Below are 19,701 nucleotides of genomic sequence, written 5' to 3' on the forward strand. Positions count from 1 at the left end.
GTGGGTTTGTAAACGTGCATCAGATGGGCATCTTTGATTGTTGCATAGTGTCTTTTGAAGTTTTTGTTAGATTCATAATAAACTTTTGAACTGAAATCAATTTTTAGATTATCTGGCTAATTAAGTGCTTGAGAAATGAAACTTTGTATCGTTCAGCCCTAATAATAATTTCAATGGAATTACATAGCTCATTATCCCTACATCTTCCCTACAGATACATGGTCAAACACAAGTCCCATCTGAGGTTCTGAGACCACTGGCCTTTCACCTGTCAGCTTATCAAGGGCGTCGAGATCTTCCCTCCTTCCAGAGACCTGTCAAGATGGACTTCTAGACCCACGTTCCTCTCAGGCTCCCTGAAAGCACTTTGTATTTCAATCTGCTTCACCTTCTGCTGACACCAGTATGATTTGTAGTCTCTTCCTCCACCCGTAGATGAACCGGTCAGGGTGGGCGAGAGGACATTTGGATGTTTGGGTTGGTCCTTGTCATGTTTTCTCAGTAGATTTGTATTTTTCAATTGTAAAGCAGTTGGTAATCAAGGCAGATTCAAAAGGAGATATTTGATGTTTTTTTCTCTATTTTTTTGTAAAAATGTGAGCTGGTAATGAAGAACCATTAAAAATGGTGACTCGCTGATATGAATAAAATGACTGCTACATCTAAAAGCTCTTGTAATAATCGATTCACTTTGTTTCTTTCTTTTTTTTTTGTGGCTTTTTTCTGCCTTCTGTTCTATGAAGTGTAGAGTAGTGCATTGATGTTCACTGCACAAATGCAAATGGTAAATAAAAGTCAGATTAGAAGAAGGTCTGGTTTAGGGTGAGATGCCCTTGTTAAAAACCAACAAGACCGCAGGCTATAAATTTTGAAAATGCTACAGTTATATATAATCTGTGCTTCAGATTGTTCATGGTCAATATGCTCTGAAATTCTGCAGTATATTGAAAATTTTTGTTCATTTTACCCAGAAACCAAGTTCTGCTTGAGTCTAACTGCTATTTTTGAAATGGAAAATGCATTTGCTTACATAAGGCAAAGTCAGTTATCTACAAGGGTACAAGGATTTTTGTTTTGTTTTTTTTTGTTTTTGTTTTTTTTGATGGTTGGTTGGTTGGTTGGTTTTTGTATAAATGCATTTGAAAGTAATGTTTGTTTTTAAACATTTCAGTTGAATGTGGATTATTATTAAAAAAAAATATTAAAAAGTATAAACAAATGGTGATGCATATCATTTCCTCTGTTTCAAAAGAGCCTGTGATACACTGTCTACACTGGATGCATCGCCGACAGTAAACTATTTCTGACATAATCTGCGCCACTTCCGACAACAGTAAAAATGGATTTGGATCTTTCACGTTAAAGTGTAAATGGCCTCAAGCTGTTGTGGCACAACTCAACAACGGTCACGCACGTTGTAGATGTGGTGTTACAATATACTTAAAATCTATACTTATTACTAGTCATACATTTCTATTTGAGGTTTACCGTTTTAGAGATGAATGTTCTACATGTGAGGTCACATTTACCGTTGATTGGTGAAATTTTGCGGGCAAAATCAAAGACCGCATTTAGACACTTCACTTGTATTACTTAGGCGAGACACTACAGGTGAATAGGGATTTTTTTTTTAAATTAGAAGATATCACTGTGAAACTTCTCCAGTTTATTACTGGCATAAACATAAGAAAAAAATGTATTACAAGTTTTGTGTAAATTTATGTTTTAATATGCAAATGAGGCCTTATATACTTAAATATACGCTCATTTGCATACATTTCCAAAAACAAAATCTGGAAATTGGAAAGGTCCAGGTTTAAAATTCTTGGTTCTATTTGTTGACATATTAGATGAAAGGGCTTTTACAGAGGGGATTCTGGATATCTTATTTTGTGCTTTGGTAAATTAGAGAATACTGACAATAGCCTTAAAAAATCTATTTTTGCCATGTTTTTTTGAGGAAAAGGACCTATAACTCAGGATAGGAATGATATATCAACAAATCCCTCTGTAAAAGCCTTCAGAATATAGATAGGAATAAAACTGTAAAGTTTGGTGTATATAAGTTCTACTGAAGTGGAGATTTCTGACTCAGAGCAGGAGAAAAAAACTCATTTTGAGAAAACGGCCTTTAAAGATATTTACTGTAATTGAAATCTATAGACGCAAATAGATAAAGTGCTTAAAGATATACACTTAAAAATGTATTTTGGATGTTTTCTTTCCACCAGTCTGAAAAAACACTGAAAAGCCAAAAAGTGCAAAATCTCAAAATTGACAGGTGCCTGAAAAAACAGTGTTTTTGCCTGTAGTGTCTCCCCTTAAGAAATTGAGAAACTGCATTGCAAAATATGGTGGAATATGTCCTGCTTTCTAAATTAGTAAAGTCGTCACATCACTGCAGCTGCTGTTAAGCTCTGGACCCCATGGAAGTCAGTGTAATGGGACTTTAGGACTCCACATGAGCATTGGCAGGACCAACCTGAAATATGCGCTTTTTATAGCCTGTTAACTGTCAGGATCTCATTTTTAGTAATCATAAGCTAGGAATCATTTGAAAACTTCATTAACACTTGAGATTGGACATAGCGCTACCATGGAAACAGTACTTTAAGACCAAAGTAAGATTTTGAGATTTCGTTATTTCCCATTTCAAGTTGGTCTTGCATGCCCAAAATAGCTGCCTGGAATTGTTGCAAATATGGCAACAGTGAACTGACTTTCCTTAAAAGAAAAGCGAAACACTTGATAAATGAAACTAGTTGTCCAGCCCTTTAAATAATATCAGTAGCATACAGCTGCTTATCCCTACACATACACGGCCAAACTAATATGCCCTTGACACTCATCAGTATGAGTTCTTTCAGTTACGGAAGTCTTTAACAATCGAAGAGTTCATTTGCAAAAAAAAAAAAAAAAAACCGATAAACGCCACTTTAAAAAAAAAAAAAATGAACTAACTGCTGTGCGTTATTCTCCACATATAGCACTTTCTGAACAATAAACAAATCCGTTTAGTCAGAAAAGCCGGTATTGTCCACTGTCAAGGCATCGCGAGTTCATTGCTGTGTTCGAAATCGCCCCCTATACCCTCATTCACTATTCCCTACATTACTCCACTAATATAGTCCACTTGAAGGAGTGAGTGAATTCGGACACAGTGCACCGGAAGGGCTGCCGATTTCGCATAGTTTGTGCTGCTGTTTAATAATCTTTTGAAATGTAGCAAACTGGCAGCTCCAGTAGTAATGAATATTTATGTTGAACTAGCATGTTCAAACCTTTTAAACGATTTAATGATTAATTAAAAAGGGATTTATACCTGTATGATAATGCTGGACCAGCGCGGTTTGGAAAATTAATGGATGATTGATTCAGCTGCGGGCGCCATCTCCTGGCGAGACGCGGGAATTCATTCAGCGCGCGACTCTCACAGTGCATTATGGGTATTCTCTAGCCGCCGAGCGTGCATCAGTTGTACACTCGTTATTGCGGTGCATTGTGGAATTGAATGAGTGCACTCAACTAAAGCCACTGGAAGGCAAGCCTGCAACCTTTTGCCAAAAAAAAGCGTAACGGCTAATGCTAACGCCCCGCCCCTGGCGGTACGGGAAGGAGACCAGAGGCTGTTTTTTGAATGGATGTCTATGCTGATTAAACAGCTTTTGTGGGGAATTAGCTAATCATTTAATTAATCGACAGTCTGTTTACTAATCTTCAGCATGTTTTACACTAAACAGTACTTTCGTTGGGAACTATATGTATATTTTAGCTTGATAAAAATGTATTTTTTAAGAGAAGGCAGACTAGGGAATGTTGCGACTGATGTCACTGCCATTACACGATAGGCTGAGAGGTGAGCACGTGATTAAGTTAGCCGTTACGACTGTTGGGAGTTATCTGCTTTTGCTAAGAAACAAACTATATATAAAAAACATACTTTCAATGAACTTTAATTTTGTAAGTTACCTGTATTTTTTGGAGTTATTATTACTTAATCAAAACAACCCAACTGCAGTTTGATTCATATTACTTGGAATGCACAATAAAAACATGATTTGTGAGAATTAATAAAAACTGAATTATCTGTTTTTGCAAATGAACTCTTTTGCCTGAAAATTACATGATCAACTTTCTAAGAATTTGCAGCTGCCAGTGAAAAGGTGTTAACAACATGCACGAGTGAACCTCTGAAAGCTGTGCTGGGTGGTGCTTTATGGCGCACTCTGTAAATGCCGCCACCCCTGGAGGAGGCACACCCAGACCTAGCTTTGCTCTATCCCGTCCACGCTCTGCGACTGTACGTGGACCGAACTCAAAGCTTCAGGACATCAGAGCAGCTCTTTGCCTGCTACGGAGACCAGCAGAAGGGAAAGGCTGTCTCCAAGCAGAGGATGGCCCACTGGATAGTGGATGCCATCGCCTTGGCTTACCAAGCAGAAATGGGTTTCCACAGGATTTTATCCTGCACATTGCAGAAAAAAATATGCTAATGAACACAGCCTTGGTGTAAAGGCCAGGTCACACTACACTCAATGTTCCATTGACTTACATTCATATGCATGCGAATGTAGGAGACAGGAAACGCAAGCTCGTTTGGCTGCCTTCCAAATTTCAGGTTTGGTGAACTCTGAGCTATGAATTCGTATCATGTGAAGATGTGTGACCAATAGAAGATTGATATGCCACAGCATGACCTTTTAGCTGAATTAAAAGAACGCAAACTTTAAATCTGGATGATTGCAGCATTGCTGTAAAGATGAGAATATTGCATATTTTTACATTTTTGATGTATTATATGTTGATTTTTTCTTTTTTAATTAAAAAGATGACGCAGAATGTGACATTTTGCTACCGGTGCAGTGTCTGTAGAAATTTTGTGCTCGAAGTCTAGTGCAGGGGTGCCCAATCCTGTTCCTGGAGATCTACCTACCTGCAGAGTTCAGATCCAACCCTGATCCAACACACCATTGTGTATTTATCAAGTGGTCCTGAACAATGTTTGAGGGTAACACATTACCTCCGGTTTCACAGACAAGGCTTAAGATAGCTCAAACATGCGTTTTAGTCTGGTACTGTTTTAACTGAAAGCAACTTGCACTGACATATCTTAAAATATGTCAGTGCCATTGTTTTGTCTCGAGATGTACACCAGTAGTGTTTTTTTCTTTCTTTCTTTTTTTTCTAGTGTACATTTATAAAAGCTACTTAAATATCCTAATTGAACTAAGGCCTAATCCTGGCTTAGGCTAAGCCCTGTCTGTGAAACCGGACCAACAAGTAATGTGAGTTACGTAATCAGATTACTTTTTTCAAGTAATGCGTTATTTTTACATTTACAAAATATCCGAGTTACTTTTTTTAAATAAGTAATGCAAATTACTTTGTCTTAATACAAGGATTCTCAAGTCTGGCCCTCGAGATCCACTTTCCTGCAGAGTTTAGCTCCATCTCTAATCAAACACACCTGAACAAGTTAAATAAGGTCTTCAAGATTACTAGAAAGCTACAGGCAGGTGATTTTGATCAGTTTTGGAGCTAAACTGCAGGAAAGCTTTGAGGGCCAGAGTTGAGAACCCTGATATCTGTGAGAGCTGTTAAATTAATCCATGAACAGTGTGGCAAAACCCAAATCTTCTTTACTGTCTGTGTATATTATGACAGGAATAGATCAGTTTAGTCCGGAACACCTCACACACTCCTCTCATTAAACATTTCCTGCACACAGTTAGTGGTTATCTGCATCTTAAAAAATCAGCCTCATGATGCCTCCTGCCACTAGTCATTTAATCAGTTTATGTAGCTTCAAAGAGGAACTGATGCACGTCAGCAAAATGAAAGACTCGGGAGATCCGCACAGCCTGTGGCTTCAGCTGTCACACCAAACCCAACCTTTTTTTATGCACATTTTTAGAACTGATGCACATCTTTTTGTTTTCATTCAGCCTTTTATATGTGATATCCCAAAATGCACATAAAAATGGGAGGATAGAAACAACTACTGTTGTAGTGATTGTTGGTTCCTTTCTTGTTGTCTATTAATAAAAGAAATCAGCTCATCATTTTCTATTGTTAATGACGGACATCAATTATTTTCATGTTAGCAAGTGTAAGTGTTTGATAACATGCATAAGTAATGTTTTGCAAACATTTATTAAATTATTAAAGAGATTACTCGAACTAAATCTGGCTCTTGGCTGAATCTGTAAGTGCAAAATTCTCTTTTTTTTGTTTCACAGATCAATAACAGCATATGAGCAAGTAAATAATGACATTGCATGAATTTGCATTTTTGGGTGAAATATTCTTTTAATTAAATGATTGTTGACATCCAGTATTTTTGTTGGTAAATATTTCTTTATGGGTTAATTACAATTACATTGTCATTATGTTGTCATTTTAAATGAGAAGTGAGAAAATGCAGATCCATGCATTACTACATGCATTACTAAGTGTTAACACGAGTCTGGCAGGAATCCAGCAGATGCCTAATGTGACTTCCAGCTAGACATAGAAAGATCACTTTCTGTGATGTTGGACCACATGTCAGTGGGAATATAATGACAGGAATAAATATGATAAAGCAAAAACGTGAATGAGAAGTGCATTATTCTGAGCCATGTATAGACAATACATTAAAGTTTTGCAGCTAGTTAGAAATGGCTTTCAGATCTTAAATTATGTTAAAGAGCAAGCATTACTAATATCACAGTGTAAGTAAACAGCTGTTGTGAGTGTGATCTTTATTCAGAGTTGATTGCTCTCTCTTATTTGTGTACCGCTCCTCATGATGTTTTTAGTGTTGTCAGTATCGTTCAGCTCTAGTGAGAAAGGATCTTTACGGATTATGTACCTGAAAAAAGAAAAAATACATAAACACACAGCAACATGTATAAGGTACTACAATTAGGGTGAATCTCAAGAAATGGATCGCAGAATTATAGATCACTAGGTCATATTGTATCTTAAAACCAACAGAAAGAAATTATAGAAAATAAACTTTTATTATTTATACAAGAAATTTTTAAATAAAATGCCATTAAGACCATTTTTTTTCAAGATTTCTATAGTGACCTTGTTTTCGTCACAATTAAAGGTGCAGTAAGCAATTTCTGAGAAACGCTGTTGAAAGTGGATCGGACCGAGCACCAAAACACACTTGTAGCCAATCAGCAGTAAGGGGCGTGTCCACTCATGCCTCAGTGTATTTATGAATTTGGGGGCAGAGCTATCAAGATACTTTTGGGTAGGGGCAAATATCAACAGCGTTTCTCAGAAATCACTTACTGCACCTTTAAGCAAATCCCCGCCAAATTCTCAGTGTAAAAAAAACACTTTACACTTCCTGGCCAAAAAAAAGTCACACACTTTAATATTTCATTGGATCGCCTTTTGATTTAATTGTTTTTTTGATAAGCTTATGCAATGTCACAACATTTATTTGCAGTAGTTGCATTAGAGTTCCATTCATTTTTTTCGCCACGATCTTGTATTGATGATGGAAGAGTCTGACCGCTGCGTAAAGTCTTTCCGGCACATGCCAAAGATTCTCAATGAGGTTAAGGACTCTAGACTCTGTGGTGACCAATCCATGTGTGAAAATGATGACTCATGCTCCCTGAACCACTCTTTCATAATCTGAGCCCAATGAATCCTGGCATTGTCATCTTAGAATTTGACCATGCCATCAGGGTAGAAAAAATCCATTCATAGAAAAACTTGTTCATTTAGTATATTCAGGTAAGTCAGCTGACCTCATTTTTGGGCACATAACTGCTGAACCTAGACCTGACCAACTGAAGCAACCCCGGATCATAACACTGCCCCCACAGGCTTGTACAGTAGGCACTAGGCATGATGGGTGCATCACTTCATCTGCCTCTCTTCTTACCCTGATGTGCCCTTCACTCTGGAACAGGGTAAATCTGGACTCATCAGACCACATGACCTTTTTCAATTGCTCCAGAGTCCAATCTTTATGCACCCTAGCAAATTGTGAAGCCTTTTTTCCCCCGATTAGCCTCACTGATGGTTTTCTTAAGATTACACAGCTGTTTTTCATTCAAGATTCGACCACATTTCTTCCTCGAATATGATGGTTCACCACTGTCCTTCCAGATTTTAACAATGCGTTAGACAGTTTATAACCCAATTTTAGTAGTTTCATCAATCTCCAATCTCTTATTGTTTTCTTTGCTCGATGCAGGCCAATAATTTGAATCCTCTGAAATGTTTAGAAATGAGAAGCTACGCACTGCATCATTTAGGGTTAAATATCTTGTTGCCAGCTAAAACATATTAATCATTGCAGTAAAATTTTCCAATGAAAGCTCAATTCAGGTGGTGACTTTTTTTGGCCAGGCAGCATATTTATTATAATTTTAAAACATGGTGTCAGTTACAACGCAAAACAAAATATATGCAAGTCTATAAAAAAAAAAAAAAAAATCAAATTTTTTAGATTTTTCTTTTGAATTTGATGTAACTTCCCTATTAAGTGCAAAAGATTTAGCTTCACTTACACAATGTCATTTAGCTCCAGCTTTGTATCTGGTGACGGGTTGATTAAGACATAAGAGTGGCTACTCTGGTAAATATTCAGCTCATCTGGATTGAGAAACAAATGTTAATGTTAGTCACTTCAGTCATCAGAATGTGTTATTCTGCAGAACCCTGTCCTAGTAGTAAAGAGCCACTCAACTGAAAATTTGAGGTATAAAATCAAATCAATATTTAAAAAAATCTGAATGTCACCGCATTATATACAAAATATCAAAGCATCTTATTTTGGACAATATACAGTGGGTACGGAAAGTATTCAGACCCCCTTAAATTTTTCACTCTTTGTTATATTGCAGCCATTTGCTAAAATCATTTAAGTTCATTTTTTTTCCTCATTAATGTACACACAGCACCCCATATTGACAGAAAAACACAGAATTGTTGACATTTTTGCAGATTTATTAAAAAAGAAAAACTGAAATATCACATGGTCCTAAGTATTCAGACCCTTTGCTGTGACACTCATATATTTAACTCAGGTGCTGTCCATTTCTTCTGATCATTCTTGAGATGGTTCTACACCTTCATTTGAGTCCAGCTGTGTTTGATTATACTGACTGGACTTGATTAGGAAAGCCACACACCTGTCTATATAAGACCTTACAGCTCACAGTGCATGTCAGAGCAAATGAGAATCATGAGGTCAAAGGAGCTGCCTGAAGAGCTCAGAGACAGAATTGTGGCAAGGCACAGATCTGGCCAAGGTTACAAAAAAAATTCTGCTGCACTTAAGGTTCCTAAGAGCACAGTGGCCTCCATAATCCTTAAATGGAAGACGTTTGGGATGACCAGAACCCTTCCTAGAGCTGGCCGTCCGGCCAAACTGAGCTATCGGGGGAGAAGAGCCTTGGTGAGAGAGGTGAAGAAGAACCCAAAGATCACTGTGGCTGAGCTCCAGAGATGAAGTCGGGAGATGGGAGAAAGTTGTAGAAAGTCAACCATTACTGCAGCCCTCCACCAGTCGGGGCTTTATGGCAGAGTGGCCCGACGGAAGCCTCTCCTCAGTGCAAGACACATGAAAGCCCGCATGGAGGACTCCAAGATGGTGAGAAATAAGATTCTCTGGTCTGATGAGACCAAGATAGAACTTTTTGGCCTTAATTCTAAGCAGTATGTGTGGAGAAAAACAGGCACTGCTCATCACCTGTCCAATACAGTCCCAACAGTGAAGCATGGTGGTGGCAGCATCATGCTGTGGGGGTGTTTTTCAGCCTCAGGGACAGGACGACTGGTTGCAATCGAGGGAAAGATGAATGCGGCCAAGTACAGGGATATCCTGGACGAAAACCTTCTCCAGAGTGCTCAGGACCTCAGACTGGGCCGAAGGTTTACCTTCCAACAAGACAATGACCCTAAGCACACAGCTAAAATAACGAAGGAGTGGCTTCACAACAACTCTGTGACTGTTCTTGAATGGCCCAGCCAGAGCCCTGACTTAAACCCAATTGAGCATCTCTGGAGAGACCTAAAAATGGCTGTCCACCAACGTTTACCATCCAACCTGACACAACTGGAGAGGATCTGCAAGGAGGAATGGCAGAGGATCCCCAAATCCAGGTGTGAAAAACTTGTTGCATCTTTCCCAAAAAGACTCATGGCTGTATTAGATCAAAAGGGTGCTTCTACTAAATACTGAGCAAAGGGTCTGAATACTTAGGACCATGTGATATTTCAGTTTTTCTTTTTTAATAAATCTGCAAAAATGTCCAAAAAAATTCTGTGTTTTTCTGTCAATATGGGGTGCTGTGTATACATTAATGAGGAAAAAAAATGAACTTAAATGATTTTAGCAAATGGCTGCAATATAACAAAGAGTGAAAAATTTAAGGGGGTCTGAATACTTTCCATACCCACTGTATCTATTGTTTCATTATTTAAAAGTGCTTGTGCTATCTTAGTTTAAAATAAATATTACTTAGCTTGATATTTTGAAATGAAATTATGCAAAAATAAATCATTCTGCTGCCATTGGCACTTATTATTAGTGTGTGGCAAAATGTTAATTGTGCACCCTGGTTACACAGCTCTTAAAATCACATCAAATAAAAAATTTCACTTCAAATAATGCGAAGAAACTTCCTAAATCTTTCTGCATGATTTCACTGTGAAATTCGACTCATAAGACGGTGTCTCACCGAATCCCCGTGTGGAGAGCCCCAGGTTTTTCATGCGCTTCTTGACCAGCTCAGTAAGCTCCTGCCTCTCTGAGCATGAGAGCAGGATGCCCCGCTGCTGGCTCAATCTGTCCGCATCACGATCCGCGTGCCATGGCCCCAGAAGATTCGAAGCCCACTGCAGGCTCCTTCGACGCAGAGAATGAGTCTGTACATTGTCTGGTAATTCACACTGAAGAACCTGAGGTTGCTCCTCCTCTTCAAAGACTGACATTCTGTCTGATGTTTGGGATTGTGGAGTCTAAGAACAAAAAACAAGACTGTTTTAAAATGGGTAAGTTAAAAAACAGCCCTGTTATTGCATGTTTTTTTACTTTTCAAAAGGAATATTTAAAAAAAAAAAAAAAAAAAGTTTTTCTTTTTAACAAACTTTTACACAAATTGTTTTATGTAAATATTCACTTGTTATCAGTTACAAATTTAATTTTAAATTATGAGAAAAAAACGAAATTACTAATGTTTGATCCTGAGCCAGCCCCTAAATTTTCTGAATGTTAAGTTTTCATGCTGCTCAATATTTTTGTGGAAATTTAGCCATTATGCTGTACAGATAATTCCACCAATCAGTCGAAACAAGTGCAACACACCAAAAGATCTCATTAGCTCCGCCCACTCCCATGAAGCACTGCGAATGACATAAGCGTGTCGTTCTCCCTATACTCTCAAAATACAAAATAATTTTTATATATATATATGCATATTTTGCAATAAACCTATAATATATTGTTTTTATATTTATATAATCAACATTTTTAAATGAGTTGTTTTATATTTCTTCATAGTTTTTAATTCGATTATGCTGTTCGAAGTGCTTCATGGGATTGTAGTTCTTTCTGTCACTAAAGCCATTAAATAGACAGTCTTGTATGCTATTATTTTCAAATTTCAAATACTTCTTGCTTCAAATTAAAGTTTGTAATGTGATGATTCATCCCATAGCTGGTTGGATTGGTTCATGGCTTATAACGTTTTAACAAAGACTTATTTGAAATCCCTATGGGAGAAATAAATGGAAAAAATACAACGCCGTTGAAAAGTTGTTCCACTCTATAGTGTACACGAGTAAAGTGCTAAAACTACTCAGGATATAAACATTTCACTAGTTACCTGTTAAATTTGAAGTCTATGGTAAATCCACTGATAAAACGATGTTGACATTTGTGTTATTGCAAATTGAGTTATTTGCATGATAATTATTACTTATGTAAGGGATAATCCATGGCTAGCTGTGCATTAAATTATTTTAATGCACAATGTGGAGGCAAAGGGAAGTCCAGGGAGTGAATTTCAAGGAGGGGACGGAGTTCCAGTTTAAAATGTAGAGGATTTCCATCTTTTATCCATGTAATAGCCTCCAAACGCTATTCAAATTTTATTCATAAATATAGTGGGATTTTCTGCATCTAAGGTTTAAAAATATAAACTAGAGTCACCCCCAGTAAATTTCGGCCATTTCCACCACTGATTATAGCATTTATTTGAATAAATCTCAAGAGAGAGAGATGAGTGTGGGAATTACCTGTGTTTGTGCAGTGTCTCTCCTCAAAAACAATAAAACTGTGAGTTTAATTACTTCAAAAACAGCGATGTTACCACCTTGTTGCTGAGAAATAAAATGTACTAGCGATTCTGTAGCAAAGCTAGTGGGGCAGCGTTGACAACAAGTTTCTATCCTCCTGACTGTTCCTCTGTGCACAGCACGATCTCCCATCTTTGGGGTGAAGTCTATGTATGTGTGTGTGTGTGTGCGTGCATCTGCTTCAATGAAAGCAGCACATTAATATAGAACAATGATTAAAATGACTGGAACTATGTCTGTGTATTAAACGGTTTTAATGCACACCTTCCAGCCAATCAGAATCGCTTATTCAGACAGGCCATGGTATAAATGATAATAATTGGTGAAAATAACTGATAATTAAGTATAAAGTAAAGCTGGCTCCTTCCTTTCTGTTCCACTTCAACTGTTTCTCTTGATCTAAAAGTGTGTAAGTATGTTTTGCACTGAACGTAAACCTCGGGAGGTTCAACTTTCTGAGACTCTGTCCTGTAGATGCCGATGGGAATGTCTCCTACAGTGGAGGAGAGCACTTGGTACAGTGTGCCGTATGTCTGGATGCACAAGTCCTCCTCTGTGATACTCAACTGAAATGTAACATACCACATTTTAACACTAATGAAACAACATAAAATAAAAGCATTTAACAGAAGTCATTTAAATGAGGATGTGTGGACTGGCTAATGTTGTAAAAGTCATACTTACAGCACACAGGTAACCAGATTTTGGTGTAGTTTCCAGTCCAAGAAGTAGTCTGGTGATGGTTATCATATAATCCTTCACAACACTCTGAAACAAAAGAAGAACAATTATGGACAAATTTGAAGGTTTGAACATTTACAATTTCCAGCAGCAAGACCATAAACTACTGTTCAAAAGTCTGGGGTCGGAACAATTTTTTGCTATTTTTGAAAGGAGTTACAAGGCTGCATTTATTTGATCAAAAATACGGTAAAAACATTCATATTTTGAAATATTATTACAATTTAAAATAACTGTTTTCTGTTTTAATACATTTTAAAATGTAATTTATTCCTGTGATGCAAAGCTGAAGTCTGCAGTGTCACATGTTCCTTCAGAAATGATTATGATGATTTGGTGCTCAGGAAACATTTATTATTATTATCATGTTGAAAACAGTTTTACTGCTTAATATTTTTGTGGAAACCATAATAGCAGAAAGTTGAAAAGAAAATAGCAATAGAATTTGTTTTTATTTTTATTTTTTTGAAATATAAATCTTTTGTAACAACAGTAAAAGTAAATCATACTGACCCCAAAATTTTGAACAGTAGTGTATATACGTATATATATCCAAGAAAACAGTTTAATCAAATTCCACTTCAACTCTAATGGCCATCTGTAACTGAGAGGAAGTCTAGTGTTTACAAATGAAGATTTTTTTTATATCTCCATTCTTGCCATTTTCATCTCCACGTTGCCATCTAGTGAGCATTAGCAGGCAAACATTCAAAAATGATTTCAGGCACAGGCAGCACATTTATTTGTCTTAGTAGAGGGATGTTACCTGGTAGAGGAGTGTGTCCAGCATGCTAATGCTGAACACCCTACCAGCTGCAAAAGGCAGGCGAAATATGAAGGATAAGTTTGAGCCTTTCTCTCTTTCTTTCTGCTCCATGAAGCCATAAAGACAAACATGGAAAAGAAGGGTTAGGACCAAAAAGCTTAATCAGGCCAAAATCATTATTATTATTATTATTATTATTATTTTCTGATTTAATGTAATAAGAGTGAAAAAAAAGCATGTTATGAATGTCTGCTCACCTTCTCCAGTTTGGAGAATTCCACTGAGTGACAGTCCTTTGCGCAGAACTGCATGAATCTCATGTTAGCTGGATGAGTTAACTCTGTGATGATGTTAAGACCAGAGAACAGCCTACAAACGAGTCATTTACAGGAGAGTGGTGACTATTTCAATTATTTAATTACAAGGTCTTAAGTGCCCTTGTGAAAAAGAAGTGTGCTTAAATGTATTAAAAATGCTCTTGAACTTGTACTGTACTTCAAATCTTGTGTTGACTAACATACTATTTTCTCAGGTTCACAGACGTGAAGCCAGAGCCCACCGCAGACAAAGAGCCCGAGCCTGCCGCGTTTCGTCGCTCAGCACTGAGCTATTGTGATGTCTGTGATGTTTCCACCCTGCCTCCCACTCCCACGTCTTCTGCCTGTTCCGAGTTGGCCAAGAGAGCCAATCCTGAGAATTCTGCCTGTTCCGCGTTGGCCAAGGGGGCCATTCTTGAGATGTCTGTCTGTTCCGTGTCAACCAAGAGGGCCGTCTGTCTGTTCTTGTACCTGGAAGGTCATTTGTTAAATCTCTGAAATCTTTCAGCATGGAATTCCAGCGGGGGATTCCACCCTGGTTTCTACTGCTGTTGTCTCCTCCCTGGCTTTTCCTGTTGTCTGCTCCATCCAGGTTACTGTGGTCATGTTGAGCCTGCTCTGTGTCCCCCACCTGAGCCCCATCCCACCCTCCTTTGTTGGACTATGTTTACTGTTGTTAATAAGAGGCGTGGCCTTCCCTTCTGCATGGGGGGGGGATGTAAGGGCTTATCTGTGTTTTATGTTGTAACACGGTATGTAGATCAGGCAAGAAGGAGGCAGGAACCGGCGAATGTTTCACAAACTTTAATATATCAAAATAAACAACAAAATGAAAGTAAAAGCGGCAGCACCTCACGGACGACTGCCGCACACATAAAACAAAACATAACATAAATAGTCCAGGCCTGGTCATCTCCTCCTTTTATGCTCCCGGAGCTCCTCTGTGAGAAACTTGAGACCCAATCATCATCAATCACGCCACAGGCCTCACCCCGTTCTCACGGCTCTCTGCATTTTCCTGCTTGCCACATATGTCTGTTTGGGTGGTATTTGCAGTTGTTTTAATTCAGTTTCCTGATTTTCAATTTGTTTCCATGGCTTTTCATTGTTGGATTATCAGTTACACCTGTCATTCATTTCCTTGATTGGTTTGTCTGTGTATTTAAGCTGTGTTTCTTTTAGTTCACGGTCTGTTCTCATCACGTTATAATATCTATTTTTTGTTAAATAAATCTATAATTGCTGCAGTTAGATCTGTTTCCTCGTCATTTTGCAACCAAAGCTGACATAAAGATGTACTTTAGGGTCAAAAAGCGCTCTTAAGTTTTAAAAAAATTGCATTTAATATAAATTTAAACTATATTACATTTTAATTTAATTGCAAATAATAGTGCAAATACCATACCAGAAACATTGCATTCAGTTTGCACTTACTTAAGTATATAGTTTTAAAGTAAATTATTTGTATAAGAGCTCTTTTTGTAAGATTAATTTTTGCCGTTTTTGCCTTTTATTATTATAGGAGAGTATGTAGATAGGAAGCAAAGCGAGAGAAAGAGAGGGGGACGGGATTGGGAAAGGTCCACGAGCCGAGACATGAACTCAGGTCGCCTGAAGCGCAACACCGCAATATACTATATTGCCAAAAGTTTTGGGACGCCTGCCTTTAAGTGCACATGAACTTTAATGACATCCCATTCTTAATCCGTAGAGTTTAATATGGAGTTGGCCCACCCTTTGCAGGTTTAACAGCCTCAACTCTTCTGGGAAGGCTTTCCACAAGGTTTAGGAGTGCGTTTATGGGAATTTTTGACCATTCTTCTAAAAGCGCATTTGTGAAGTCAGGAAGTGATGTTGGCGAGAAGGCCTGGCTCACAGTCTCCACTCTAATTCATCCCAAAGGTATTCTATCGGGCTGAGGTTAGGACTCTGTGCAGGCCAGTCAAGTTCCTCCACACCAAACTCGCTCATCCATGTCTTTACGGACCTTGCTTTGTGCTCTGGTGCGCAGTCATGTTGGAACAGGAAGGCACCATCCCCAAACTGTTCCCACAAAGTTGGGAGCATGAAATTGTCCAAAATGTCTTGGTATGCTGAAGCATTAAGAGTTCCTTTCACTGGAACTAAGGGGCCAAGCCCAACCCCTGAAAAAACAACCCCACACCATAATCCCCCCTCCACCAAACTTTACACTTGGCACAATGCAGTCAGGCAAGTACCGTTCTCCTGGCAACCGCCAAACCCAGACTCATCCATCGGATTGCCAGACAGAGAAGCGTGATTCGTCACTCCAGAGAACACGTCTCCGCTGCTCTAGAGTCCAGTGGCTTTACACCACTGTATCCGACGCTTTGCATTGCACTTGGTGATGTAAGGCTTGGATGCAGCTCGGCCATGGAAACCCATTCCCTGAAGCTCTCTACACACTGTTCTTGAGCTAATCTGAAGGCCACATGAAGTTTGGAGGTCTGTAGCTATTGACTCCTGCAGGAAGTTGGTGACTTCTGCGCACTGTGCGCCTCAGCATGCGCTGACCCTGCTCTGTGATTTTACGTCGCCTACCACTTCGTGACTGAGTTGCTGCTGTTCCCAATTGCTCCCACTTTGTTATGATACCACTAACAGTTGACCTTGGAATATTTAGTAGTGAGGAAATTTCACGAATGGACTTATCACGGTACCACGCTTGAATTCACTGAGCTCCTGAGAGCAACCCATTCTTTCACAAACGTTTGTAGAAGCAGTCTGCATGACTAGGTGCTTGATTTTATACACCTGTGGCCATGGAAGTGATTGGAACACCTGAATTCAGTGATTTGGAGGGGTGTCCCAATACTTTTGGCAATATAGTGTATGTTGCCACGCTGCCCATGAGGCTATCACCACAGACATAAGAGTTTTTTTTTATTTATTTTTTTAAGTATGCTAAATTGTACTTCTTTATCACAAGGGTTTGTTAAAAAACATGTATTTATTACTGCACATGTCTGTATTCTGCACATAAAAACTTGGAAAATATTGGAAAACATTAAATATTTTATAAACAAATGAATAAAACCTAGCTGAAATTCAACAGTGTGATGTTTTGGCATTTTAAATAAAGTGATTAACCTTGTGAGAAATCAAAGAAAATCTCAAGCAGTTCCTAACCTGAACAGGGTCTGGACATTAACAATGGTTTTTGCATCAGCCATATAGTCTTCCTTTGCGTTCATGGTGCTCTCCCTATCAACAACCACCATATTGGCAGCAAATGAGACGCCACAACGCAACAGGTCATCCAAGCTGTAAGGAGATTAGAAAGTTTAAGTTAGAATAGTTTGCAAGACTTTGAGTATAAACAAAACATGGCTATTAAGTAGATAAGTTTATCTGTTGGGCATGATGACATTTTAAGTCTGACAGCCTCTGTAGTCACATTTAGCCATTTGTTAAAAACAAGTTAAGTAAAAGCTTTAAAATCACAAGGGGGTATTACTGATGTATTTTGTGGCGTAGAATAAAATCTTGAGTTTGTGTTCACCACAGACCTTATTTCAGGCATTTAACCAAAAAAAACCCATTCAAAAAACCATTGACTTCAGGACAACAGAATCATTAGTTCATAAATGTTCATTTGTTTCCAGGTTTTAAGACTTGTTCCTGCAGCACTCTATTTTCAGTTGTGTCTTGAGCTAATTCAATGTTTTTATGTTATCTCAAGAATGTGGCTTTCAGTGTACAGCAGCAGGCCTTCCTGTCCTCAAATAACTGATGGCAGGATACAAACAAACATTAATTAGTTTCATAATAATGTTTCTTGCCTGTCGATTGATCCAAGCAAGTAATAGATCATTGGGAACCAACAGACAGTCTCAAGAAATTCTGCATCTGGCCTAAAAGACAGACATTTCTTATTAAAAGGACAGAAGAAGTGCCAGTCATCATAACTACAAGACATTGGCAACTGAAAAAGAGTTAGCAAAGCTCAATGAACTAGCTAAAAGAGAGTGATATGTAAAGATTTTTTTTACTTCTTTTCCAAGAGCAGTACGATGGGCCACAGTTCATTCTGCGGTCTGTATGAGGCTCGTAATGGGAGGATGAAGTTGTACAGGCTATTTCCTGCTGTCTCAGCAGACACAATGATGAGTTTATTCTTCAACTTGTACGCTTTGACATCTTCATCGTCTTTGTGGTTGCAGGTCTTAGATAAAAACTGACATCACAATAAGATGATTAAGCAATGTAATATTACAATTCAACATTAAACCAGTGATCCCTAGGTGCACACACTGAATACTTAAAGCACATTCATAAAACATACACTACCAATCGAAATATTATTTAATGTTATTGAAGGAAGTCTTGTATGCTAACAAAGCTGCATTTATTTAATCAAAAATACAGTAAAAACACACATATGCATATGCATATATATGTAAACTCTTCATATTATTGTTGCGAACTTTGGATTTACATTTTTGTCCACCAAGATGTAATCAAGACATGTATTACCTTTTCCAGCTGCATACAACATTTGGGCGTTTTCTCTTTCCGTAAGTGGCAAAGTATCAGTGAGCTTCCGATGTAGGGTAAATTTGGGGGATATCCCTTAACGTAACTACAAAAAAAAAGAGAAAAGAAATCTCATTACTATAGCAGCTGTCTTGACATTATTCAATGTTTCTGTGATTACATATAATTAAACTAAAAACAACTTTCTCGAACAGATGATTTTCTCTCTCAGGTAAAGAACAAATTACCCATTGCTGCATTCATCTCCACTGAAAGGCTGACATGGACTCTTTGACTGATCGCTGAGCAGATTGCCAGTCTGAAAGGAAGGTGAATCAGGCACTTCTATAACAGGAATGTTTGCTCTTCTGGTCTCAGATATATTTGTTTCATTTGAGAGAGATGGTTCTAAACTGGATGGAATGTTTGTTTCCTGCACATCTATGACCATGGTACCTTGAGGAGATACAAACAAAAACCTTCAGCCAAAAATCCAGAATGACATCATAATTATCTTTATCATCCACATGTTTTTGCAGAGGGGAAGATTATGGTGCTTTTTTTTTGGTCACACCTAGTCACTTTCATTATATGGAAAAGAGAAGGCAGAATACTCTTCAAAGATTCACCTTTTGTGTTTTATGGAAGACAAATTGTAATTTTATGGTGAACTTTTTTAAAACTTAACACACAGTACATACACATCTGTTCAAAAGTTGCAGTAAAGTTCTGTATAAATGGTATAGTAAAATTCTACATTAGTTAACATTGGTTAATGCATTAATTATCATTAAGTAACAATGAGCAATACATTTGTAACAGTATTTATTAATTATTTATTATTTGTTAATGTTAGTTAATAAAAATACAACTGTTCATTGTTAGTTCATGTTAGTTCAGATCCATTAAATAAAATTAACTGATAAAACTTAAAATAGTAATAACCTAAAATAGTGAGAATTGGACCCTAAACTAAAGTGTGACCAAACATTTATATTGTTAAAAAATGTTTTAAATTAATGTTGTTCTTTTGAACTTTTTATCATAAATCCTAAAATAATATTC

At 37.7% G+C, this 19,701-nt stretch overlaps 2 protein-coding genes across 2 annotated transcripts in view; one reads left to right on the forward strand and one right to left on the reverse strand.

The window, feature by feature from the left end:
* Positions 1 to 1,219, forward strand: part of cdc73 (cell division cycle 73, Paf1/RNA polymerase II complex component, homolog (S. cerevisiae)) — a 34,219-nt gene extending 33,000 nt beyond the window's left edge. The window contains exon 17 of the mRNA XM_051860544.1: positions 215 to 1,219. Within this exon, the coding sequence (XP_051716504.1) occupies positions 215 to 251 (37 nt within the window). The 3' untranslated portion in view covers positions 252 to 1,219. The remainder of the gene's footprint in view (positions 1 to 214) is intronic.
* Positions 1,220 to 6,300: 5,081 nt separating this feature from the next.
* Positions 6,301 to 19,701, reverse strand: part of kcnt2 (potassium channel, subfamily T, member 2) — a 31,772-nt gene continuing 18,371 nt past the window's right edge. The window contains exons 18-29 of the mRNA XM_051880742.1: positions 18,885 to 19,092; positions 18,637 to 18,742; positions 18,153 to 18,337; positions 17,943 to 18,014; positions 17,290 to 17,424; positions 14,080 to 14,191; positions 13,823 to 13,924; positions 13,000 to 13,083; positions 12,753 to 12,881; positions 10,698 to 10,977; positions 8,523 to 8,607; positions 6,301 to 6,853 (exon numbers count right to left, since the gene is read on the reverse strand). Coding sequence (XP_051736702.1) covers positions 6,748 to 6,853; positions 8,523 to 8,607; positions 10,698 to 10,977; positions 12,753 to 12,881; positions 13,000 to 13,083; positions 13,823 to 13,924; positions 14,080 to 14,191; positions 17,290 to 17,424; positions 17,943 to 18,014; positions 18,153 to 18,337; positions 18,637 to 18,742; positions 18,885 to 19,092 — 1,604 coding nt within the window. The 3' untranslated portion in view covers positions 6,301 to 6,747. The remainder of the gene's footprint in view (positions 6,854 to 8,522; positions 8,608 to 10,697; positions 10,978 to 12,752; positions 12,882 to 12,999; positions 13,084 to 13,822; positions 13,925 to 14,079; positions 14,192 to 17,289; positions 17,425 to 17,942; positions 18,015 to 18,152; positions 18,338 to 18,636; positions 18,743 to 18,884; positions 19,093 to 19,701) is intronic.

Source organism: Ctenopharyngodon idella, chromosome 2 (assembly GCF_019924925.1).
Source record: "Ctenopharyngodon idella isolate HZGC_01 chromosome 2, HZGC01, whole genome shotgun sequence".
NCBI lineage: Eukaryota > Metazoa > Chordata > Actinopteri > Cypriniformes > Xenocyprididae > Ctenopharyngodon > Ctenopharyngodon idella.